This window comes from Sceloporus undulatus, chromosome 8, assembly GCF_019175285.1.
Source record: "Sceloporus undulatus isolate JIND9_A2432 ecotype Alabama chromosome 8, SceUnd_v1.1, whole genome shotgun sequence".
In the NCBI taxonomy this organism is placed as follows: Eukaryota; Metazoa; Chordata; class Lepidosauria; order Squamata; family Phrynosomatidae; genus Sceloporus; species Sceloporus undulatus.
Genome location: NC_056529.1, coordinates 11,137,968 through 11,159,013, shown reverse-complemented (window position 1 = coordinate 11,159,013; position 21,046 = coordinate 11,137,968). Strand labels below are relative to the sequence as shown.

Below are 21,046 nucleotides of genomic sequence, written 5' to 3'. Positions count from 1 at the left end.
TTACATCCAAGTAAGTATGTGTGTAATAATATTATTCATTTAAATGGAATAATAATAATAATAATAATAATAATAATAATAATAATAATAATAATAATAATAATATAGTTTATTTGTATCCCGCCTTTCCAAAACCTGATCAAAACGGTTTTTCTTAGAGGCAGACTGTAACATTCCTCTCCCCCAGATACGCACACTCCCTTTCTCTCCCTTTCTCTCACATACAACTACACATTTCTTCCTCTGTCTCACAAAGATACACAAGTACACAGATATTTCTCCAGCACTCTCTCTCTCTTTCTGTCGCACAAATAGATAAAGCAATAAAATAAAATAAAATAATAAATGCATTCACCAGTTCTCTGTCAGATACACTTCACCATGTCTTTCTCACATGGACAGATATACAGTGTGCCCTTGGTATCCGCTGTGGTTTGGTTCCAGGTCCCCCCGTGGATCCCAAAATCTGTGGACGCTCAAGTCCCATTAAATACATGGTGTCCCTCATATAAAATGGCAAAATCAGTTTGCTTTTTAGAATTTATATGTATGTGTGTGTGTGTAAAAAATATTTTCAAACCACAGATGGCTGAAGCTATGGATGAGAAATCTGTAGATAGGAGACTATACAACCTCTCTCTCTCTCTCTCTCTCTCTCTCTCATTGTCACACACAGATATACCTCCTTTCATCCTGAACAGATCATGGAGCAGCCAGACTTTGGCGGGGTACAGACCGCCGCTTTGCGGCGGTCTGCCGCCGCCGCCGGCTAGTCCGTGGGGGAGCCGGACCCTCCACATGGCGCGGCTCCCCTGCGGACTGAAAAAGAAGCTCCAAAATGGAGCTTCTTTTCAAGTCGCGTTTGTGACGTAGCGAGGCGCCAGGGGCGCACTCGCTACGTCACAAGGGACGCGACGTGTCCGGACGCTCAGCGTCCGATACACAAAGATGGCGCCGGCCATGTAGAAGGGCCGGCGCCATCTTGTACGGACGGAGTCCGTACTAGGCCCAGGGGCGTCTAAAACAGACGCCCCTTTTTTAAAATGGGACGTCCTCCGGACGTCCCAAATGCCGGTATAGAAAGCCCCAAAGTTACTCCTTCACCTCCCAACCCACAAATTTATCCAACATCTGTTCAGGATGAAAGTTAAAGAGGCCCCAGCTGAGGTCCAACCCAACAGCCTTATTCATATCTGTGGTGGCCAGAATACCAGTTATGCTGTAGCCCGGAAGAAATGAGCCAGGAAGATCATACTTCAAAGTGGCTTGGTTTGTGACCATCATCTCTGATACAACTTCTGCCTTTTCATCCATCCTCTGTACTTCAGTCTGTCCGTAGGTTCTATATGGGACAGATTGTTCATACAGCTTGTATTTTGATTGGATGAATGTATTGGAGTCTTGTGCAAACCTGGCCTCTTCCTTCTCTGGATGTCCATGTGTCCTTCTACACTGTCTGCTAGTGCAAAATAAGAGGAAAGTGGTCCAACCTAAGCCTCACAAACTCAGTTGCTTTAAAACAATTGGTGTAAAACATTCATGTGTATCTGCTAATTTTACTGCACTTGTTCAATATTCTCCCTCCCACTCCCCTAATGCTGGTTATTTCAAAGGGATTTCCTCCTCCCAGAAATTTCTTGGTTTACCATGTGTGATCTACTTGGGACTCATTTCTTTTGCAAATTGAATGGGTGGTACAAAAGAAGTTACCAGGCAGTGATTTATTTATGCAAATGTTGGTTGCCTTGACTAACTTATGGAGCTTTATCATCGCCATAACTTCCATTTAACCAGGTGCTGCTTACCGTGCCTTCTATATTTATATAACTAATTTCTCTCTAAATGGTGGAATTGTGTTCCAAGCAGTCGAAAACATTTAGCTTTCCAGGTATTGTGCAACCTACATTTGTCACAGACATAATTACATCTAGATATTTCTGGAACTTCAATTACTCAATTTGAAAACCCTTCTGTCTTTTACCATTGCCTCATGCAGCAATAATTCATGTATATATTCTATGACTCATCAATAGATATATTTCACTAGATGTGGGTTTTTAAAAATATATATATATTAAAATTAGTGATACTTCCTCTAAGGTTCAGTGACTCATTTGATTAATGACTTTAAAGTATACATAATATGCAGGAAGATGATGAGATATCTGTACGTTAAGGGTCATTTTCTCTGTGAAAGTTTGTTAACTACTGCCGCAATAGAGAGAAAGTAGAAACCAGCCTACTTTCTCTCTACTTCCCAATTGGAAGAGACTGACAATACCTGCATTAATGAGAGACTATTGGGGATCAGGTATTTTAAATCTGGCACTTGGGATGCACAGGTCTTGGACTTTAACAACGTACAGATGAATGCCCAGTTAGCCAGGGAAGGAAGCAATAAGCTATTAAATTTTCACTGTGCTACAAAATATTCTGCCTTTCAAATTTCCTATAATTCTCTGTTGGTTGCACCAGGGAATTATGGGATGTTTCAAGTGGCAGCTTCCAAAAACCAAGCACCCAATGGGAGTTCACAAAGGCACCAGGGCTGGCTAACCATGCCAGGGAATCAATAATGTGGCAGCTATCTGTAAGTGCAGGTACTGGTGCTAGGAAGAGAATATCATAAGCATAGGCTGATGACATACACAGGGATAGGTCAGCCTTATACCTGCATATATCTTCTTTTGTTTGGTCAGTTCATGGGCTGGTTTTCTCTTCATGCCTCTGCACCAACCCAAGCTCCCTGGACCTATCCTAGAGTGGCTGAACTCCCCTCCACAGCAGTGATTCCATATCTGATAGGGAACAGTGAAGGACCAGAGAAGCATTTGGATATGAAATGATTACATAATCCAGTGAGAGCTGTGGAAGACCCCAGCAGAACTCAGTAGAAGAGGTCATCATTTCACTGCTGGCTACAGGGATGTAGCCAGATATTTCTTTGAATCTCCACTGCTCCCACCAGTCATTGTTTTTGGGGTACAGGGGCTTTAGAGGTGTGAGGTGGTATATGGCCCTTTGTAGTATAGTCCCACACTACTATGGAACTACTATGCTATGCTGGACCATACAGAATTGTGACCCTTGTGCACACACACATACAGATTCCTAAACGCTTTTTCCAGATGCCCTACTGATCTTTTAAGTTACTGCAAATTTGGGGAGTGAAAAAAAAAGTCATTTTGCATGTGTGTGTGTGTGTGGGGGGGGATTCTGACTGATTGGTAGTGCTCTGACTTTGTCCACCTACTCATTAGCTACCTGCTTTGACACTGAACTTCAAGGTGGCCAAAAAAGCTCTTGCACAAATTGGAGCAATTGTATTGTGTGGAATATTGCTATTTAGTCAGCAGCACTTTTCAGCAGTTGCCTATGCCTGGATGAAAGCTCATCTAGAAAGTTTCTGAGAACTTTTATTATGGGCGAGTAGTTGACTGGAGCCATGGCAATTGGCCCAGCAATTGCGGATTTTCCCCCTCCTTCCAAAATGTATATTGTGAGACTCATAAAGCAGAATGGCTTTATCAGAGCCATTATTGTCTGTTGGACAAATGCATTTATTCAGCATTTCCCTCCATCCATATTATTATGTTCCAGGTCAGAATGGCTGCTTTAGGACCATTCTAGTCTATCGGGTAATGCATACACTATTTTGGAATGTTAGCTAAGGATAGTAAAAATATGCCAGGAGTTCACTGCAGGGAGAGAAGGGAAATCTAAATGCAAAAGCACAGCAATAGTCACCAGCATGCACATATATATATGGACTTCATATTCTGTGGTGCCATGTTTTAAAAATGGGAGCGGATCCCCAAACAGTGTTCAGTGTTTAGTTATGAATCTGTGTCCCAGCTTGGCTCCCTTATTGTCCTGCATAGGTACTGTATGTCTGAGGCCGGAAATGAAAAGTGGGTTTAAAAGATAGATTGGAAAGGATGGAGTGGGTAGTAGGACCATGGTGAACTTGTCTTCTGTATCAATTCCACTCCAAAAAATGGGCCAGTTTAAATTAGGTTTTTGCTTAGCTGGGTTAATCATATCACGTCTACTTGGGGCAGGGGGGATAAGAACTTCCAACCACATTACAGATGATGATGATGATGATGATGATGATGATGATGATGATGATGATGATGATATTGTTCCAAATGTGCAAACATCACTGATATTGTTACAAATGTGCAAAAACGGATTGAATAATCATAGAATCATAGAGTCGGAAGAGACCACAAGGGCCATCCAGTCCAACCCCCCTGCCATGCAGGAACTCTCAATCAAAGCATACCCAACAGATGGCTATCAAGCCTCTGCTTAAAGACCTCCAAGGAAGAAGACTCCCTCTGCAAGGGAGTGTGTTCCACTGTCGAACAGCCGTTACTGTCAGGAAGTTCCTCCTAATGTTGAGGTGGAATCTCTTTTCCTGCAGCTTGCATCCATTGCTCCGGGTCCTAGTCTCTGGAGCAGCAGAAAACAAGCTTGCTCCCTCCTCAATATGACATCCCTTCAAATATTTAAACAGGGCTATCATATCACCTCTTAACCTTCTCTTCTCCAGACTAAACAAACACGGTTTCCGAAATCGTTCCTCATAGGGCATGGTTTCCAGACCCTTCACCATTTTAGTCTCCCTTCTTTGGACACGCTTCAGTTTCTCAACATGTCTCTGTGCCTGACCTAAGAATCCTATCTTAACAACCAGCAGTCATGCTGAGTGAAGGAAGTCTGTGCTGCTGGTGATCAGGGCAAAGCAGGGTAATGTTTCCAATTTTCTCCCATTAGTGATCTGTGACAGAACAAAGAGTTATAACTGGGATCCCACTTCTGCTCCTCATGCTTTGATAACTGGTGGGATGGGATACTCAACACCATATTTGCCTGGTCTTCTTCCACTAGGAAAAATGCCTGTCTCTACCTTTGTTATCCCATAGTGGCCACAAATCACTTATGAAAGCTGTTGCCCACTTCTTGTTGTTGTTGTTATAGTTCTGTGCCTTCAAGTTGTTTCCAACTTATGGCAACCCTAAGGCGAACCTGTCATGAGATTTTGTCAGCAAATTTCTCCAGAGGAGGGTTGCCATTGCCATCTTCGGGGGCTAAGAGAGTATGACTTCCCAAGGTCACTCAATAGGTTTCAAGGTTCAGCGGGGATTTGAATCCTGGTCTCTAGAGTCATAGTTCAACACTCAAACTACTATGCCATGCTGGCTGCTAATTACTTTTGTAAGCTTGGTTGTACTTTTCTTCCCTAGCACTAAAGATCAGAGGCCCAGTCACACTACACAGCTATAGAACTGTCATTCCACTTTAACTGCCCTGGTTCAGTCCTATGAGATCATGGGATTTGCAGTTTAGGGGGGAATATTTAGAACTCTCAGGAATAGATCTCGAGTGTCTCACCAAATATAAATTCTCGGATTGATTAGATGCTGACATGGCAGTTAAAGCAAAATATCATACTCTAATTGTGTAATGTGAATAGGTTCATGGTCTATCACTGAGTTATAGATTGATGAATAAAAGTTTGGTGTGGACTCAGTTCTAGGCTCTGTTATGCTTTTTCCGTCCTAATCCTAGAATAGGAAACAACCATGGGAAGCTTCTGCTATTTAGTCCCCAACTCTATCAGTGCCAAAGGTAGTGCAGATTCTTCTTTTCATGGTTTCTTGGACTGGAAACAGAGGAACACATTTGAAATTATCTGGATTTTTAAAAAACAAATCAGACTCCATACAAAGAAAGTAATACTGCTGTAAGTGCCTTTGATGTCCATAATCTTACTCCCAGAAACAATTACTACCTTTTGGTTTAATTCAAGGAGTGACAGAATTTGACTGTTCCTGCTGGGAATGTTGAAAACTTGGAAACATTCGTGTGCTAAAGTTCACTCAGAATTAATTCATTAATTGTAATTGTCTTCGTGAAAACAATAACATTGATTCATTACATCTGTAATTAATAACACATGACACATTGCTTTGAAATGCCAAAAAATCAATTAGAATGACTAAAAATGACAAAAATGCCCCCAAACTCTTTCAAAATAACAAATGAAAGTAATACAGAACATCAGTTGGTACTCAAGATGTTGATGGTATTGTCAATTAATGATTTAAATAATGGCTTTTAAATCAGCCTAAATTCTGATGGTAGCCCAGACTAGAGTAGACCCTTTGAATCAATGGGACTTACCCATCTGTTGGCTCACCAACAATTGCATGGAGGATCTGTTCACATTGGGAATAATCAACATAATGCCAGCCATTGTTAAAAAATATTAACCAAATTACGAGTTGACAAACTAATTTTTTATGAATGACTTCCAAGGTCTGGGGAAAAGAGATATCCAAAATAATTTTGAGCACAGTCCAAATAATTTTGGTAACATTAATAAAAAATTCTTGAACAATGCAAGGTTTCAATGTGTGAGTAGATCGCTAGCTTTAACTTTTGCATTTAAGGGAAATATGTCACCCATGGGCTTTAATTTATTGCCTCTTTTACGGCTTTTAATGTTCATTACTAGATTATCTATCTTTCTGGGTTCTCTCTCTAAATTTTAGCATTAAAGAATGTGAGTGTGTGTGTGTGTGTGTGTGTTGATATGTTTTCTGTTTGCATCTGGGTATAAGCAATATCCGTACAAATATTCAAAACAATAAAACATAGCATAGTGGGAAGAGCAGAAGGCTTTTGAGTAATAGACTATTGGCATTTTTCTTTGAAATTACCGTTTGTTGCTGTTTTGGGAGAAAGCCATGAATTTGCTGCTATTAGTACACCCGTAACAATCTGGAATTAATTCCTCATCTCAGCCATATGACTATTCTAATGGTCTTTTTTACACTTTCGAACAAACCCCTACATATGTGGCTTTTTTGATCACAAAAACGGGACGGTTCTTGGTGGTAATCTATATGGAATTTGCACAAAGGTCAAATATTCATAGAAGGGCAGAATTAATTCACCTTGACCATGCAAATAAACATCTTTAATGCTGATTATTATTATGTTTACCTTATCTTCTTTCTGTGCAATCTCTGATATCTTTTACAATACTGATTGTTTATGGATGCCAGTAAATGAGTAACAATTAAAGGAATATGGATTACAGTAGATCAGCCTTTGAACCTCAGGCGAGTATTGGCCATGTTTCCAAACTCTATGCACTCAAGATTTTTCTATTCCGGAAAAAGAAAATGCACAAATGCATACCCTCCAGTTGTTCCAACTTGGCACGAACAGTCCCAGTCAGTCCTCTGTCATCCCACTTTTCAGATGCTTTGAAACTGCCCCACATTCTGTTTTGTCCTCCTTTGTTGTTGCTGTGTGCCTTTAAATTATTTTTGCTTACAGCAACCCTAAGGCAAACCTATCATCGGGGCTTCTTGGCAAGTATCTTCTGAAGGGGTTTGCCATTGCCATATTCTGAGGCTAAGAGAATGTGACTTGCCCAAGGTCACTCAGTGGGTTTCTATGGCCAAGCCAGGACTTGAATACTGGTCTCCAGAATCAGAGGTCCAAAACACACCGCAGAAACAATCCAGTTTGAGACCACTTTAACTGGCCTGCCTCAATATTAGGGAATTCTGGGAACTATAAGCCTTCTTTGTCAGAGAACTCTGGTGCCACAAGAAACTGCAGTTCCCAGGATTCCCTACCACTGAGCCAGGGCAGTTAAAGCAGTCTCAAACTGCATTATTTCTGCAGTGTGTTTTGGACCGTAGTCAACAACCAAACCATCATGCTACACTACAACTCCTTCTTTCCCCCCTTTGTCCTTGGCTTCTTCCATTGGAGCAAACTGAGGCTGCATCCGCACTGCAGAAATGATCCAGGTTGTGACACCACTTTAACTCCCATGGCTCCATGCTATGGAATTCTGGGAACTGTTGCTTTGAGATATTTAGCCTTCTTTGTCAGAGTGCTTTGGTGCCAGAATAAACTGCAGTTCCCAGAATTCCATCTCATTGAGCCTTAGCTGTTAAAGTGGTGTCAACCCGGATTGTTTCTGCAGTCCGGATGCAGCCTAAGTGCAAAAGTAGCTTACAGTGAATTAATTCAGCAGGAGGGAAAGGAGTGGAAAGGACAGATTCTTGCCCTTCCCAGAAGACTAAAGCAAAGCAAACAGTTGTAGCCTTACTTTCCTTGTGTGTTCTTCCTCATATAAAGAACTTGACCTCACTCTGATGTTACTTAACCACGTGCCCCAGTTTTTATCTGTGAAATGTTTGAGCTTATGCTAATGTGCCAGGTCGAAGCCATTGTCTTTTTCAAAGCATTTCCCTACAGTTATGGGAAACCCCTTCTTGGGGAAGACTGCATCTGCATAAATTACTGGTTTGTGCTAGCTGAAATGGAGAGAGCCCCATAGAATTCCATTGGATTTAATTTCCAATACACATGTATATGGTTGTATTGCTTTGTTTGACGGTGTATTATGATCTGAAATTTGCCACTGTAAAAATTTAGTTTGGAAATGTTTCAGTCCCTAGAAACCTACTAATGAATTGCAGTAAGAAAAGAAAAAAAAAGCTTCAGCCATAAGCTATGTCAACCTGATAATCATCATGAAAGCAGCTTTTGAGATCTGAAAATACCCTCAGAATTTCAGAACCTATTCTGTTTGATGCTCTTCCTTGGACACAGCATTCAGGCGCACCATCTCATGAAACCTAATGTGAAGTGATGTGATTGATGCAAGCTGACATACTGTGTCACAAAGTAGCATATCAGATCATGAATTTGAAAGAAAAGAAAACAAAACAAAGCATTTTCTCCCTCAAAGGCTAAATTAATTGAGTAACATTAAGAAGAAAGAAGGTACGGTTCTACAGAAGAGGGAAAGTTTTGCCTTTCTCTCCTTCTTTTGACCAAGAGACATTCTCCAGCTAAATTGCACCATTGCAGAAAAAAATACATGGCAGTAGGAAACTAGACTCTGGCTGCAACCATACATCAGAAATAATATGGTTTGACACTGCTTTAACTGCCATGGGTACGTGCTGTGGAATCCTGGGAATGGTACTGTAGTTTGTTGTGGCACCAGAGCTGAGTCACAACAAATTACCATTCCCAGAATCCCATGGCATGGAGCAATGGCAGCTAAAGCAGTGTCAGATCAGATCATTTCTGCAGTGTGGATTCAGCCAATAACATCTCAGGTTAGTTCAGTTCAGCAAGGTCCAAACAGATTGGCACAAAAAAAGTTTCAGAAGTATCAGAGATTACAAGATGGTACTCCACAAATCTTTTTTATTCCATAAAGAAAAAGTAATAATATACTAGCACTAGAAAATGTCTTATATCTTTATTATATTCAATTATTTGGACAGCCTATTTTGTTTTACTTTCCATTGTGTGAGTGTGTTTTACTGTGTTTTATTATTTTCTACTATTGAATAGTTAAGTTTCATTCTGTAACTGTTTGTTAAGTGCCATGCACATGTATGGCGCTATAGAAATAACAATAATAAAACATTCTTGATTTCATACTAATTTAAATGTCACAGATTTCCCCCCAAAACCCTGAAATTTGTCCAATGTTGATATTGCTAAGAATTCTGCAACCAAAGATGTTTAAGTCTAGAGTGCCTCTGAACCACATAGGTGGGTTACAAACCGCCATTAGGGACGTCCTGAGGACGTCCCAGTTTGAAAAAGGGGCGTCTCTTCTAGACGCCCCTTGCCCTATCACGGACTCAGTCCGTACAAAATGGCGGCGCCCTGTTCATATGGGTGCCACTATTTTGATGTAGCGGACGCTCTGCGTCCGCACGTGGCACCCCAGAAGTGACGCCACGAGTGCGCCCTTTGGCACTCGCGGCGCTTCTTCTTGGGCCTGAGAAGAAGCGCGATTTCCGTGCTCCTTCTCTGCAGCGTCTGGGAGCCACGCCGTTTAAAGGCTGCGGTTCCCGGATGCTGCAAACGGAGGCGGAGCCAGACCGCTGCTTCTCAGTGGTCTGTAACGTGCCAAAGTTATAGCTGTTTCATACCATTTTGTATAGTAGCTTGGCAAGTTTTTGGCTGGGGCATTGCCAGACGTACTTATGCCAATGGAGCTCTAATATATTTGACAATGCAGGATCTCAGTCTATATTTCGAGAGAAAAATATTCAAAATTATACTATTAAATAATATAAACACTGCTGTCCATGTAGATTTGTTTTACAATTGCAGTTTACTGAAGAAGCAAGATGGAATAGACAGACCTATGTGAATATGGTACATAGCATCCTTTCAACCAAACAGAGAAACAGGGAACAAACTTGAGAAGCCTCATATGGAGACATACAGACTTTTGGAGAGATCATTTGGATCTAAGGCTTACGCTGCATCCGCATTGTTGAAATAATCCAGGTTGACACCACTTTAACTGCCATGCCTCAGTGCTATAGAATTCTGGGAACGGTGGTTTTATGACATCTGGTGCCACAACAAACCATAGTTCCCAGAATTCCATAGCATTCAGCCATATGGCAGTAAAAGTACAGTCGGTCCTTCTTATACACGCATTATACACGAATTCAAGCATCCATGGTTTGAAAATGTTCAAAAAAAGTATAAATTTCAAATATCAAACCTTGGTTTTCCATTTTTTATAAGGGACACCATTTTGCTATGTCATAATATTTAATGGGACTTGAGCATACACGGATTTTATTATCCACAGGGGATCTTTGAACCAAACCCCAACGTATAACAAGGGTCCACTGTAGTTTCAAACTGGATTATTTCTGCAGTATGGCTGCAGCTATATACAGCTTTATAGGTAAAAATCAGCATTTTGGATTGTGCTTGGAAACAGACTGGCTGCCAGTGAAGCACCCCTTTTTGCTTTTGTGCCTGGCTGTTTGGAAGCAGCCTGCCACCCTTGGATTGCCAGTTACCAATGCCTAACCTCATAGATAATTTTGCTTTTGGGAATAGTAGTGCAGCAGTATTTGTCTTCTGAACTTTGAGAAAATATTCCCTTAAAATGACTTTCAAATGATTATATGTTGGAACACACATCTCATCTAGTATATATATGTGATCTATGACTTGAAAAAGAAGGAGCCCGCAGCCCCCAAATCCTCCCCAAGTACCATCTGATAAAAATGGTATAATTTACTTGCCTGCTTATCTAGGCCTGGTTATTTTAAGATCTTGCTATCCACAACCAGTTTTGAGCAGTAATTAATGGATGGCACTACCCAAGAGAAATGGGCATCCTGCTTTGCCCCCTAGTTACAAGCAAATTGCAGATGCTGTTATCTTCTTTAAAACTGATTTCTAGTATTATTATTTTTATTTTATTTTTTGTATGGCTGCTGCCGTAAACAATATACCACTTCTTTTGCTCTTACACTTTTTGACCCTCGCTGTGTATACATATTTATATATTATTCATGCTGGATTAAAAATTGATGTGCTCTTTACTGCCGTTGTACTGCACAGTGACAATACAAATTAACTTATTGTGTACTTAACTTTTTGCATGACAGTGATGTGAAATTTTGATGGCCCCCAAAAGTTAGCAATAGGAAAACTCCACAATGGAGAAATGAAGCTACTTTAGGTGCTATGCATGCTCTCCTGCTTGTTTGAAGCTGTTCAGCGAAGACGCAAAAATGTGTAATATGTTTGTGCAGATATTAATGTTCAAACTTTTTTGGTTGGAGTATGATAATAAGTAGGGAAAGCATTTGTGGGGTGTAATTAAGTGCTATTTAGTTCACTCTGATTTGATCCTTCTTAAAATTATTGTAGTAAATTGATTAATGAATGGCTGTTAATGCTTTAATGATTACTGCTCTTGATTAGGCTAATATACTTGGTAGCTGTCACTGGCATCACAGACACATGGAAAATAGATTTCAGTATTTGCTTATAGGCCCTTCTCTGTGTTAGGATGGGATAACTGTGTTGTAAGCTATGGTGAGGAGAGGTAAAGTGTACCTGAAATGTAAGCATCATAGGCTGTATCTGCCCTGCAGAATTAATGCAGTTTGACACCACTTTAGCTACCTTGACTGAATGCTATGGGATCCTGAAATTTATAGCCTTGTGAGAGGTTTCTCTGTTGGAGAGCTATGATGTCACATCAAACTGTAAATCCCAGGATTCCATAAGATGGAGCTGACAGTTAAAGCAGTGTGCAACTGGATTAATTCTGCAGTGCAGCATTGTATAGCAAGGATATCATAAGGAGCTCTGGTGGCACAGTGGCAGAAACACTAGAGGCACAGTGGTTAGATGCCTGTACTGCAGCCACAAGGTTGTGAGTTTGATCCCAGGAGCTCCAAGGTCCACTCAGCCTTCTGTAATTCGCTAAAATGAGTACCCAGCTTAGGGAGTGCTTAAATCACTGATAAGCAGCATAGAAATGAACTTGCTATTGCTATTTCTTCACAACATTTATTCAAAGGAGGTTTGTCATTTTCTTCTCTACCTCAACCTTCTCCTCAACCTTCCCCCTTCTTTTGGACTTTTCCAGTCCACAGCATGCTTTACCTTCCACTCTGTATCGTTGTGTCTCATGACTCTTTACTTTGGGGAACTCTTCCACTAAACTTTGTAGTCTTCCACAACTGCATTGGGTTCTAAACACTTGAACTCAACCATTGCATTTGACTGTCAGAGATCCCCTCAGCCAAACCTTACTTTCTTTTCAACTCATTAAATTGCTCTGAATGTTCTCTTGTGGACAGGTTCCCCAACAAATACAGTGTTCAGGGATATCCCATGGCGTCAGTTCAGTTTAGCCAATGGGTACCAAAGGCTTCATTGTTGCTATGATAAAATCCCTTTGTGTCTTATAACATAGATTATATAAGCCAACAAGGTAATAAGCAGATATAGCTTTAAACTCCAAAGTGCAATTTCTCCATAAACAGCTTTTAAAACCCTTCTGCTGAAAATTCCAGAGCTAAAATTCCAGTTTATAATGTTATTCTCTGTGTGATCTAGTACCCTTCCTCTGGGTGTTAACATTGACATCAAAGCAATTCTTCCTGTCTTCTCCCTTCTTTGTTTTAACTTTACAGCATAGTGGACCAAAGAGACACAGGACCCTTGAAGATTTCATTCAGTCCCAGTTTGTTAGGGCAATGACCTGATTCACACATTCATCTTTCATTGTTTATTTTTCTCTGAACTTTGTGATAATGGCTGCATCCACACTGCAGAAATAATCCAGTTTGACATGATTTTAACTGCCATGGCTCAGTGATATAGAATTCTGGGAATCTGTAGTTTTGTGAGACATTTAGATAGCTTCTGTGTGACAACAAACTACAATTCCCAGAATTCCATAGAACTGAGCCAAGACAGTTAAAGTGGTGTCTCTGGGTTATATCTGCAGTGTGGATGCAATGAATGTTCTTGGTGCAAAAAGTACCAAAATACACATTGTAAGTATTTATTAGTTTATAATTCTTACACAAGTGCATTTTTTAAGGATAAAGTGTAAGAAAATGTGCTTTAGGGTAAAATTCAAAAATGTATCTCATGAAAGAGAACCAGTATGGTCTCAGCCTGGAAACCCACTGGGTGACTTTGGCCAAGATATGTTCTCTCAGCCTCAGAGCTTTGGCAACTTCAGAGGAAGTAAGTGGCAAAGCACTCTGGGCAAATCTTGCCCAGAAAACCCTGTTTTATGTTAACCTTAGGCTTGCCATGAATTGAAAACAATGTGAAGGTGCACACACAACAATAACGCTAATTTCATTTTAAAAAACTGCAATGAAATAATGTAGATTTTAACATTTACATTTTGAGTAGTAAAATTTGCTGATCGATGTGGAAAAATAACAGATTTATGAGTGGACACATGTAAAAATGTATGTGTGTGTACACTAAAAATGGAAGGAAGGGGCAAACTTTGTCCTATGTGCTTAATAAGCTGTGTCTTCTGAAAGCCTTGGCTTTCTATGTAGATGGTCAGGCACATTTTATTTATTCATTTATTTCAGCAAATTAAAGTAAGCTAAATGCATTTGACCTCAGATGGCCCTGGTTTAAGTTAATTTGAGAGACAAAGCTCATAAAGTTCCAGTAAAGCACATCAACAACTTCCCAGAATAGATTGAAATTGAAATGTGATTGCTGAAACATAACCTCCCAAGCCAGAGACATCATGAAGTTTTAGGATGTCTCAGAATCTGAATAATTGGGGACAAAAATGTAATTCATGAAAGAAGCAGATCACACGACACAAGCAGACTGTGCCCATGACTTCTTAAAACTGAATTTTTGGGGAAGAGAGGAAAAAATATCCAACAGTTTTTCAGGTTTGGGGCTCATTGTCAATCTATCTTATTTGCTAGGTCTCCCTCTCCCTAAGTGCCCCCCCTCCAAACTTTATTTGCTGCCTCTAGAAAGAGCAGCAGAAAAGATGTTGGCAGCTTGGACATCATTTTGCTTTCACCACAGTGCCCTAGATCAAATATCATTCTGGTGCATTGCAGGGAAGAAATGGTAGCCACCACACAAACACTGAAAATATAATCAAAGGTTGGATATAATATTTGAAGACAATTCTGCCAAATAGTCTTGTTTTTTTTTCTGTAATAAGGGGTAACAAGTAAATGCACACCTTCTAAGAAGTTTTGCAGAGCCAGTATGATTTGGCGGTTTGAGCACAGGACTAGGACCCTGGAGACTGGGTTTGAAGCCATGCTCAGGCATGGAAACCTGATGGGTGATCTTGGGTGAGTCACACCCTCTCAGCTCCAGAAAACCCTGTTTTCCTTATGGTCACCATAAGTTGGAAACATCATGAAGGCACACAACAACAAAATGAAGAAGTTTTGGCTCAGCTGTGCTCTTCATCAGTATGAGCCACATTCATTTCCGTTTGTTGGGCAGATCCTCATGAGAAACGGCTTTGATGTTTTAGTTATAACTTGTCCTATGATGCATTCACACTTCAGTAAAGAAGGCCAATATCCTGCTTTGGCCAGCACAATAACAGAACATCTTTCCTTTCACTAGAATCAGTATCAGACTCACAGATGGAAGGCAGTTCCAAGGTTGAAACTCAGACACATGGTTACAATCCAGGCAGTGGCAAATGATGACTTCTACTGTTAGTGAAATGGTGACTTGCTCAGGTTTTTTGTTGTTAACTGTTATCAAGTTTACCCATGGCAATCCTATTCTTAGAGAAGGAGTTCAACAAGTACACAGAACAAAGAAAATAGCACAAGAACCCAAATGTGGAAGGGAGGGGGGGGGAAGCTTTAAAAGACAGATAAGAAGAATAGTTCATGGTCTTAATAACAACAACAACAACAACAACAATAATAATTTTTATTTCTATCTTCCCGCTTCTCCCAATGGATCGAGGCGGGATCACAGCAGAGTTAAAATTACACTTACAATATTGCAGCATTAGTTACTGCACAATTAAAACCACAGCTAAAAATATAAAAGCATAAGAACATAAAAGCATAGAAACATAAAAACATAGATGTCTGTATATTAATGCACAGAGCATGGGAAATAAACAACTTGAACTCTTAAGACAGCAAAGCAAATATGATACAACAGGCTTCACTGTAACCTGGTGGCATGATTGAAATGTAGTAATAGAGGGGTTTAACCTATTTCAGAGAAACAGACGAAATAGGAAGGGAGGTGGAGTAGGATGTGTATACCTGTGAACAGATCCATGCCTTAAATTCTGGAAGCCAAGTTGAAAGCATCTAGTTAAAATTAAGCAGGGATGTGGTGGTGGTGGGTCTAATATAGATCCCCAAGCCAATTTGAGAACTTGGATGGTGCTTTCCTGGACCAGATGACCACACATTCAGAAAGGGGAGATGTTATAATAATCGGGAATTCAACTATCCTGGTATTTGTTGAAAGTCAAACTCTGTCAAAAAAATTTAAGGTCCAACAAATTTCTCACTTGTCTTGCAGAAAATTTTATTGTCCAGAAGGTGGAACAGGCAACTAAGGGATCAACTATTTTAGATCTGAACCTAACCAACAGGGATGATCTGGTTAATGAGGTGGAAGTAGAAGGATCCTTAGGTGGAAATGACCATGTTCTTTGGAGGCTTTTTAACAGAGTACTTTGTGTCTTGCTGCATGGCAGGGGGTTGGATTGGATGGCCCTTGTGACCTCTTCCAACTCTATGATTTTAGGTGGAATAGGAAGGGGTACCAAGGACCATGCTTTCCTAGAAGAGCCATTGTAATACATTTTCCAGAGCTTTCCAGCATTACTGCTTGTCCCCATTTCTGTTGGTGCACTTTCAGCTGTCCTTAACAGTTGAATGAGCAGCAAGGGGCAGAAGAGGAAATAGCCTCTATATCCTTGTCCTTTTCCTCTTTCTGTTGCCACTTCCTCTACCCATTTTTGCTTCTCTGTTTTATTAGTTGTGTTTAGTAAGGGGTGAATTGATACACCATCATGTCATGGTTTCATTTTTCCTCTGTCTCCAATATTTCTCAACAAACTGTGGTAGGTTAGTACTATGTAAACACTATTCAGTAAGTCTAAATTCATGATGAAGGTTTGTTCATCATGATGGACATATGAGGACCTGCATTTAGCATGCAATATACTGAATGCAACACATAGATTGGGGACAAGATCTGCTTCTTTCTTTCTACCCCTATGTATTCAATGTACATACATTTGGCAGTCTGTAAATGAATAGCTGAACAGTCAAACCATTTATTTAATGTAAAGAAAGGGTTTCTTCAATGAAATTTTGTAGGCACATTTTCCCACAGATGTTTCCTCTAACAAACTGTGCACTTACCAGATGCTTCATATGCAACAAATGCTGCATGTGACTACCCAACAATTCTTTTTCACAGGCTTCTGAATATCATCTTTGTTTCAGCTTTGCCTCTTTGGCCAAGTGTTTGGTCAAATCTGTTTCTTCTCTGTGGTTGTTCATTCTAATCTTGTTATGGCAGCAGAAGGGGTAAAATCTAATATATGAATGTAATGGGGAAGGATATAAAGTTCAGTGATAAAATACATATGTTGTATGCAGAAGGTGTTGGGTTAAGTCCTTGAACTTTCCTAGGGTGTTATAGATAGTGATACGCCTGGAATAAGAAAAATGCCTAGTGGTGAGAGTGCAGAAAAGAGTAGGAAGAGACCCAGGCTCCAGTCCCTTTCTAACCATTAAAAGATTAGAAACCATTAAAAAAATAATTGGTGTGACCTTAGTCTGGTCATTCTTTTTCAGCTAAGCCAATCTAACAGGGTTGTTGTTAGCATAAAATGGAACATGTACTTTACTCACATGGGCTCCACTCACTTTGGAAGAAGGAAAGACGAAAGAGATGGGGGGAGAGATGCAAAAAGCAAACTTCAGAAATTGTGAATCTTACTTTTTGGGCTACATCTCCCTGAAACCTCTAGATGCTATGGCCCCCAGCCATGCTGAGTGGGGGGTACTAAAAGCTGTAGCTCCCAAAATAACCTTTCCAAGCTCTGAATTCACTCTGTACCTTCTAGCAAGTCCATCTTGGGACACTGGGGTAACTTATTGTCACACCTTGATGTTGCATTAAATCTCATAACACTTGTTCACTAACGTAGGCTTCAGAATGTTATTTGTCACTGATGTGTGTGTGTGTATGTAATTTAATGCAATTTTATCTGCAAAAAGCTTTGGAATACAGATATTAAGGGAAAGCAGTTTGCAACTTTTAAAGTCATCTTTTCAAGAAAAGTTACCCTCATGCCCAAAACTGATTCATGGATGCCTTTCTTAAATGCTAAATTCATATCTCAGATAGCCCAAACTCATGGCTTCCTTACTACTCCTGGTCATGTGAAGGCTGCTCTCCTTTGAAAACGGCAGAACCAGAGAAATAAATATTTTATCTGAAACATTAAACCTATGCTCTAACTGTCCAGATATGGCAGGATCAGTCCTGATGAATCCTCTGTTGTCCCACTTTTTCAGCTGCTTTGATAACGTCCCAGTTTCTTTCGCCTCCTCCCATTTTCCTCCCTTTGTCAATAGCTGCAAACTGATTTCAAAGTGCAGATGTAGTTTTCACTCAGCTAATTCAGCAGGGATAAGAAGAGAGGAGGGGGAAAAAATCTTGCCCTTCTCTGTAGACTCACGCAAAAGCAAACTGCTGCAGCTGCTCTTAGCTTGTGTGATTTTCATCATTAATAACCTTTGCTTTCTTGACCAGACTATGATGTTGCTTGGCTTCATGTATCCCAGTTTTAATCTGTGATATTGTGAATGGTACACATTGAATTCTACAGATTTTACCAGGATGAAAATGGTTTCTGTGAAACTGAATTGTTACAACATCTCTCTGTGAAGCTTGTGTGTGTGTGCCTGTGTGCAAAGCTCAAAAACAGGATGCATGAATCAGCCAGTGTAATGAAAGAGAGTGTTATATTTTACATTCTTACACTTGGTGAACTGTAGAAAAGAAAGAAAGAGAAAGAAACTGCCGACGTGAGGAGAAACTAACCTGATGTTTGTCTGTTGTACAGGTCACCGGCCTTTCCAATGCAGATACTGCCCCTACAGTGCCTCTCAGAAGGGAAATTTGAAGACCCACGTTCTTTGTGTCCATCGCATGCCTTTTGACAACAGTCAGTATCCAGATCGCAGGTTCAAGCGCTCCAGAGTTGACTCCGAGGCTTCTGGGAATTTAGAGGAACCTGCAGCTGTCAAACCTGGGAGCTCGACAGAGTTAACAGAGGAGGGCAGCAAGGCCCAAGAGTAATGCAGTAGAACAAATCAATCTGTATATTGCAATATTATTTCATACAGTTTTTAGATATGCATTTGGGTAACAGTGAGTTTGCTTAACTGCCTTCCGAGGCAGAATTTGTGTGCAAATTCCCAGAAGCATACAGGATATTTAAGACCTTAAAGAGATATAGAGAAATAGATATTAAAAAAGGAAAAAAAGAAAAAAGAAACCTAGCCCTTGAAAATGGCTGTTAAACTGTTACCTGGCAACAAGTACTTCCAAACAATGTAGGTGGGGATAAATCAAGTGGGTGTCCCCCCCGAAAGAAAACGTGAGGAGCTTGTAAGATTTCTTTTGGAAAAAAAAATATTATTGTAATAAAGAGGACACTATAGGAGAAAGTGGCCTTCTTCCAGAAATAACGCTCTTACCAGAAAAAGGAAGAAGGAAAGAATTGATACCATCTTACCAATTTAATATTGCCTTGAAGATGGTGGGAAAGGAAGGGAGGGGGGGCTGTGTTTTCATTGCTGAAAACACCTTTTTAATATGATACCAACCGCTGTCATTTGCCTAGCATAGTAATGAGATGTGTTGGTAGACTGAGATGGTGCCAGTCAGACTGGAGCTGTCATTGCAGAGAAAATCAATTCAACTGCACTATAGGAGAAATTTTAGACGGCCCATAAGCTACGGTCAGTGCTGACCTATATTGAAAAGGATTGTGTTATTGCATTTTAATTTTTAAAAGATATATAGAGATATATAGAGATATATAGACACACATACACACACACATACAGAGAGAAAGAGAAAGAGAGACAGCCAAATGAACTAAGGGTTGGAAGAAAAGAAATTCTGCACTCCGTTGAGAGAATGCAGATTTATGGTATGAAGTCTTTTTAGGGGGGAGTTGTTTTCCTTTATTAGTACAATTTGCTGTATTGAGGGAAAAGTTTTTCTTCCTGTTCTGTTCCTTTTTAATACAGTAGGTATAGAGAGATTTAGAAATATGTATTACAGAGCATACTGGATAGGGTCACTGGTTAGCCTTATCTAAAAGTGGTATCGGGGCAAAAATTATATAATTCAATAGAAAGTTTGCTTCCGTTCTGTTTTGTTTTGCTTTTCAAAAAACAAACAAATAAACAAACAAACTTGAATGAAGGATTCCCCAGTCAAGGTTAGTTTTCATTTATTAGCAATTTAAAAATAAAACAAGTGTTACAGACATTGTGCAGGAGCCTTGTGTTTTAAACTGGAGAGATTGCTTTTCAGGCAATTTCATCTAAAATACGAATCCAGACATCCTGCTCTTTGTCTCTAGTGAAACAAGATGAAGAACAATAAAAAGGAGGGGAAAAAAGTGTTAGCTAATATTTCTTTCTTTCTTTTTTTGGTTAGGAAAAAAAAGTGTGCTCTATATTTTTGCAGATACAGTATTAGCTTTTCTATGAATTGGCCCCTCCAAATTCAGTCTGTTGCTTCCCATCTCAGTCGCTTTGGAGAGATGATAATGAAATACATAACTAAGGCAAAAGCAATTTTTAAAAAAAGGAACAGAAAGGAATGGAGTGAAAGGAACAAAGGAAGAAGAAAGTAAGAACACAACTTAATGGTTCTTACACTCATTTGAATGTTGCTAGATTTTAGCCTTTTTTAGTATTTCCTTTGAGAGAAGTGGAATTGGTGCTGTTCACGATGATAGAGAAGGATGGACGTCTTCTCTTAACAAAACGATTCAGACTTTGGGAAAACAAAAGAGTTAAATATGAAAAGTCAATAAATCCTTATAGGCTGGGAGCACAGAGTACAAAAAAACCCAGGGCCTTAAAAACTTCAGCTCTGCCTATAGCAGTTTACAAAACCCCCCACAAAACCCTAAACTGCAATCAATGTAAATAAAATTTGTAGCGCTACCCTGAGACTGGAAGAAAGAAAGAAAGAAAAAAGAAAGGAAAGGATTCTCAGGCTAATAAGGAATATGGTTTGCATACGCTGTCAGAAGAAATAAAAACGCTACCACCCAATCGAAGTTTTCAGTTAAACTGAAGTCCCCATGTAAGTGGGACCCCCATCTGGCAGACGGCAAGCTGCTTTTCTCATTTTTATCGAGGGTTTCTTTTCCTTTCCTTTCCTAGACTAGTTCTCACTGCCTTACTTAAACCGAGCTGATAAACTTAATGCAACTGTTTCTTATGATCCTAGGTAAAGGATTGAAATGTAATTGAAGACTTTCTGACTGTAGTAAGCTTTAGGATTTAAACTGCACTACCGTGTTTGGTGACTGTGTTTCGGTCGCTTGCTTTTTGTGTGTTTGCGCCGCCTTCAGTATCTTAGCGAGGAAAAAAAGAGGAAAAAAAAAGAT

At 39.9% G+C, this 21,046-nt stretch overlaps 1 protein-coding gene across 6 annotated transcripts in view; it reads left to right on the top strand.

The window, feature by feature from the left end:
• Positions 1 to 19,817, top strand: part of ZNF536 (zinc finger protein 536) — a 476,434-nt gene extending 456,617 nt beyond the window's left edge. For 5 of the 6 annotated variants that reach the window (XM_042438482.1, XM_042438485.1, XM_042438483.1 and 2 more), the window contains one exon: positions 18,473 to 19,817. In XM_042438482.1, coding sequence (XP_042294416.1) covers positions 18,473 to 18,708 — 236 coding nt within the window. In that variant the 3' untranslated portion in view covers positions 18,709 to 19,817. The remainder of the gene's footprint in view (positions 1 to 18,472) is intronic. The other variant, XM_042438487.1, reaches the window with a different exon arrangement.
• The last annotated feature ends 1,229 nt before the right edge of the window (positions 19,818 to 21,046 follow it).